The sequence below is a fragment of the Tachypleus tridentatus genome, chromosome 10 (genome assembly GCF_004210375.1).
Source record: "Tachypleus tridentatus isolate NWPU-2018 chromosome 10, ASM421037v1, whole genome shotgun sequence".
Lineage (NCBI taxonomy): Eukaryota > Metazoa > Arthropoda > Merostomata > Xiphosura > Limulidae > Tachypleus > Tachypleus tridentatus.
In genome coordinates, this window is record NC_134834.1 from 178,098,214 (window position 1) to 178,104,515 (window position 6,302).

The 6,302-nt window shown below is 31.2% G+C and overlaps 1 protein-coding gene across 1 annotated transcript; it reads left to right on the plus strand.

Annotated features, from left to right (window-relative positions):
* The first annotated feature begins 1,930 nt into the window (after positions 1-1,930).
* On the plus strand, positions 1,931-4,782 carry LOC143228588 (flavin-containing monooxygenase 5-like). Its single transcript, XM_076459815.1, has 2 exons — positions 1,931-2,302; positions 4,309-4,782. Exons 1-2 carry the CDS (start codon positions 1,931-1,933, stop codon positions 4,780-4,782), a joined length of 846 nt encoding a protein of 281 aa, XP_076315930.1.
* The last annotated feature ends 1,520 nt before the right edge of the window (positions 4,783-6,302 follow it).

Consider the following 6,302-nt stretch of genomic DNA (forward strand, 5'->3'; position numbering starts at 1 on the left):
TTGAACTTAGTCATTGTGCTCCTTATCATATTTTGTTAAGTGTATATTATGCTCTCTTTCAATCTTTCTTACAATATTGTATTTCAATTTGGGGTGGCACATATAAGACTTTTTTAATTCCTATTCACAAGTTGCAAAAGTGTTTTCTCTCTTATTTTTACTCATAGGCTTGATACCGATTTCAGTAAATTTAACTCCCTCTTTCATATGATAAACTTTATTTATATTTTTTAGCTTTATCTACATTGCATGTTTCTTTTAATAGGCCTTTTAAAGTCACTTCATATTTTACACGACTTCAATCTTTTTTTCCAATTAATGTACCCACACCACGTAAAACAGTTACACTTCATCAATATCTTTATTTGGCACCTCGTATTCATAATTTTATTCCTTATAGTATAAGATCTTCTATTAATCGTGTTAATCAAAAGAAATACTTAAAACAATGGATCTTAAATACTGATGATAATATTCTGGGAACTTTATATTGATTTTGTAAGTTTTGATTTTACTTTATTATGTGTTTAACCATCACAGGACGAGTTAACTCTTTGTTGATGGTTTTATATTGATATTTGATTTTTTGTGTCTAATTTATTGCTTAATAAATTTATTATTATTATTATTATTATTATTAAAGCATAACGGAAAATACAAAATCACTATAATTTCTAAATTACTACTATAGTAGTTTATCATACATTGATTATCATAGGACGATTTAATTCTTGTTATCACTCTAGCTCAAATAAGAGATAAAAGCCAACGATATAACCTGAGTAAAATTGTTCTTAATTTATTAAAGTACAACTTTTACATTTTACAAAAGTAACTATTTGCATCTATGTTGTACATGCTGTGCTAGGTAATAATGGTACCTGACATAGCATACACCAAATGGGAAAAATATTACTATTAGAATTTAAATGTTTAAATAGAGACTGTGTTGTATAATCATTAAAATTAATCACAGATTCCGAATCACATTTATAAGATTTTAAGCTTACAATAATCAAACACAGAAAATGATGTATTTTTATATATAAAAAATAATGCTTCACAAGAAAATGCTACAGCAACTTATTACATTTTAAGAAGAAACTAAATTTTATGTAGAAAGTTTGTTTACTGTATTTCATGCAGTTTAATAACGCTTTTTAAGTGCGTTAACACAACAGACACTTGTGATGCAATGTTAATGATTCAGTTTTAATAGGGTTATTGTACTTCTAACATCGCGGTGACAGTTAAAACTAAATCTATGCAACTGACTGCTACATCACTTATTGTAAGAAAGTAAATTAGGTGATTAAAATGTCTCTTAGAGTTTAATCACAAAAAAACAATTTCTCCATATTAAGCTGAATTCCCATTTAAAAATATTGGTTTCTCTTTTCCTATAAATAAGAATTTTTTCCCCAATCTGGCAACCCCGCTAAATTCATAAACTAAATTTATTAAAAAATATAAAATAAGTAATTATAAGAAAACAATTACGAAACACAGAAGCTAAACATTTTCTACATGATTTATATTCGGCATTTTGCTAAATAAATAACGAAATAACTACCAAATATCAATAAGGATAATAAAAAATCGAATAACAAAACAGATGATATATATTACAGTCCATCGAGAAAAATTTCTTAATAGTCCGAATACTTGGGTTTTGAGAATATATCCAGGAAATAAATATTTAATGCTGCTTTTTTCGTTTCATTTTACTGCTTATGTGAAACGTTATCGTTATTTATAGCACAGAGTAAATATTAACTTGTCTTATAGGTTACTTGTGTTACAGGATAGAATCATCTAAAAGCGAAGTTACATCTTTGTAAATTATAGAAGCAACAAAAAGGATCTGTATAGCTGGAGCTGAATCCAGTGGACTCGCATCTATCAAAGCTTCCAAGAAGATCTTCTTCCGATGTGCTTTGAAAAGACAGACCAGATAGGGGGACTTTGGTGCTACAGAGAGGATGGTGTTGAAGGTGTCGGCTCTGTGATGAAGTCTACCATAACAAATAATAGCAAAGAAATGAGCGCCTTTAGCGATTTCCCGCCACCAAAGGATTTTCCTATTTATATGCATAATAGCTACTTACTTCAATACTTTGAGATGTACGCTGAAAATTTTGATCTAATTCGACACATTAGGTCTCGACATGACATTCTTAAAGTAGCGCAAAATCACGATTTTGACGAAACGGGACGGTGGAAAATAACTGTTCGAGACATTGAAAACGATGTACATTTTGACGAGATCTTTCACGGAGTGATGGTTTGCACTTGTCCCAACGTAAATTTCATACATTCTCACGTTTCTAGGAATAAAGAAATTCAAAGTTTTTTCAAGCCCTATCAAGGTTTATGTAATCTAACTAAGGGCTAAATTCGTTATATCAAAACGAGTTTGAAAAGGCAAATCAGCAAGTGATGAACCTACCACACCCTACGTAAAGTTGAAATATTCATTCATTCAAATAATAAAGATATACTCAGGTGATTAAAATTTTATAAGATGGGAAAGTTCATTTCACTCAATGAAATTTAAAAAATAAGGTGATATGGATCAACATGGGCTACCAACAACATCGAGAATAAGACTCGCAACTACGTCATACCCCAATTGAGTTAGGCAAATTATGGAGCCTTGTAAGGAATTGGAATTCATCGACACAAAAGACAGTCGTAATAGCCATTCAAGTGTCCAATTCAACAATTTACATCACAACTATAAAGGATCTTTTTGTGGAAACAAGGAAAATATTCAGTAAGATAAAGCTTCCAGTCATACCTTCCAGTTAACCCTCGCATCCCTTAACTAGTTGGAGAATGAAACAGGTATTTATTTTATTCCATACTTTAACACACTAATAATGTAATTCTCTACTAATGAGCTATTAAAAGGCGTTGAAAAACCATTGTCCTTGAGCATGGAGGAGTGGATGTGATATAATTCCTATGGAGCCTTGTGCCAAAGAAACTATGCTGCATACTCATCAGATAGAGTGAGACCAAACCTGGTAATGTGGATAGTAAGGACGTGGTTTAGCTCAAATATCGTTTCTTTAAATCATATTAAAACCTGTATATTATTTTTGAATGAATGTGTGTTGCTGTGTTACTATCGGTCTATATTTTGTTATGTATGTCTTAAATTGGTTTTTAAAAATGTACAAAAGCTCGTTTTATGCAAAAATCTAAAACATTGCAAGAAATGGGAATCCATCGAAAGAAACTATAATTTAAGCTTACAAAAACAATATAAATCAAGGATAATAACTATGAGGTAACAACACACGTTTCGTTTAAAGGATTATTCTTTAACATTGAAATTGAAATTAATTTGAGTTCTGTTTAATTTGGTAAATATCGTTTCTAAAGAGGAATTCATACTAACTCGTTAATTACACACTCATGATGTTAATGGTATTTTCAAACATCCCAATGTTTCTTTACGATACGCGGCCATTTAAAGGGATCTAAGATAAACTCAGCTTACTGCCTCTTTCCTTTACTGGACATAAAAGATAGTGTTCATGACGTCTTGAAGCCTCCCAATGTACCTGTAAAACCTGTTTTTTATAGTAGGCTATGACAGTGTATTCATTAATGTTCCAACATCTTGAAAAAATAAAATACTAAAAAGTATATTTAGACAAATGTTATTTTCTGCTCTTTGTTCTAAATATAAAATTTGTTTTATCAGTTGTAGCTGTCATACACGTGTCCTTAACCGAAAACAAATTTTAACCAATGACAAGCGAATATTATCTATTAAGATAAGAAAGGTTGTCCTCAGTCGTTACTTAAAAGGCAGGAAACACCTACATTTGAAATATATATCTATATTTGTTTTTCTATGTGATTCTAATAAAGCACCTTCAGAAGAGAGGTTTTTTAGAAAATACTGTGTAGGTAAATCAATTTCAAAATGTAATTTGTTAAATTAACCTTTGTTTAAAAGGTAGCAGCAGTAGACACAAACATTATTTTTACCTTTCAATGAAAAGTTTCATTAATAATTATTGATTAACAGGTACTTGAGTGTTTATAGTATAAAAATATGCTGTATTCTTAAATTTACGCATGTTTACAAATACGGAAAATATTGTCTGGCATACATCGTACTTTAATCTCGTTTTGGTGTCCAAGCAACTTAATTTAAGGAATAAAGGATTTTGTGTTTGTTTTTAGGACATCGCATTGGAAGCTAGAATCTTGTATCTGTAAATCGAGAGCCTTTATAAATTTTAAGAGTTTCATTGAATATTTCAATAAAATCTGTTTTTCTTACTCAAGGTATATTTAAGTGTGAGGAATGGATGTTGGATTATTCCCAGAAATAGTGTTGGTGGTGAACCATTAGATGCTTCGCTTTTTCGACGGTGGTGGAATTTAATTTGGCTTTATACACCATATAAGCTGCTATCTTACGTTGTTGATATGTTTGTTCGCAAAAAAAAAACTGACCATTCTCCATACTGTTTTAGATGCAACCGTTCCATTCTAGGACAACGTTCCACAATCAACGATGATCTGCAACACGTGATTCAGAGTGGAGCTGTCACAGTGAAGGTGAACAATCGGAAATTCACTGAGAAAGGAGTAGTTTTTGAAGGAGAAGAAACAGAGTATGAAGTCGACATCGTAATTTTAGCAACTGGTTACGATATCAAGTTTCAATTTTTAAACCAGAAAATATTTTCTATTAGAAAACAACATAAGATTAAAACACCCCACAGTTTTCTACTAACAACAACCCAGCAGAGATGATGAAGCAATAATTTTACCTCAAGGTAACACATGGTTAAAAAAGTACTGTACGTTACGACGTTAAGCAGTACTTTTTCAAGTTTAATTAATTGTTGTTAAGCGCTACAATGCCTTACGGGATATCTGTGTAAAAACCATCGAAGAGATCGAACCTCGGATTTTAGTGTTATAGACAGTCAAACTTTACCTCTGAGCCAGTAGGGGATGAACATGTTTGTCAAATAATTAAAAATTAAGACATTTTAAAATGGAAATAAAAACAAAAGCTGACAGAGAATTATCTTACAATAAAACTACTAAGTGCATCATTGTACAGGGTAGTTTTTATGTCATAAAAATGGTATTGAGTTGAATATGTTAATTTGTTATTATTAATATTATACGTAATTTTAAGTCAGTAGATAGGACAGTCTAGATAGTCAACAGGTTCCTTATCTTGGAATTTTTTATTATCTAGTATCATATTGGTTCACATACCTATCTGTCAAACTTCCCTTAATTACACACCCACCACATCTGAAGGTCATTCGTTCCAAAGAGCAACCACCCTGTTAAAAAACTTAAACTTTCGTAGCTGAAGAACATCTGTATCTTGACAAAATTTATATTTGTGTCTCTTAGTTTTAACATTTTCATCATCACCTGCATAAAACAATGATGGAATAATAACAATAATAACTCCCAAACCACATCCATCTACACTCTCGTTCCCATTCACAATCTCGTCCATAAAACATGTACCCAGAAATGGTCAGTTGCAAACTATCTTTAGTAACCTGAATATGTCCTAAGAAAGTTGAAACGTTGTTCTGTAAATTATATTATTTAAATTTTTAATGCACACAGCAGACGTCTTTATAATACGTGTTTACTTGAAGTGGGTTTTTCATCATCATGAAAAGTGTTCAATGTTTTACAATGTATCTTTATGTGGTACTAAAATGAAAGGTAAGTCTGACAAACTTAATCAGCAGGAGTTTTCACCAGATATCATAAATACTAAAAACATATTAATATTATGTACACACTGTTCCACTTCTTACTTGTAGATTAAAAGTTCATTCCGGACTTTATTGTGACGTATTACAGGACGCTTTCTGCATGAGGTGGAATATTTACGTATATATATATATGTTACTAAATCACTGCTGTTTAAATGTCGTAAATATCAGGACGAAACTGTAGATTTGGGGAACTTATTACCTTTAAACTGCTATCTTCTAAACTTGAATTAGAAAGCATCGTCACACATTAAATTTTCAACTCAGTCTCATTATTCATGCTGCTATTTACTCATAAATGGCGATAAATTACTACTTCTGTTTTGTGTTTGTGTTTTCTTATAGCAATTCCATATCGAGCTATCTGCTTAGCACACCGAGGGGAATCTAACCCGTGATTTCACTTTGTAAATTCGGAGACAAACCTCTGTACTAGCGGGAGGCGTTTTCTACTTCTTGCTAATTCTTCAGCCTAGTAAAAATGTATCTCAAAACGGCTGGTATGGATATCAAAACTTT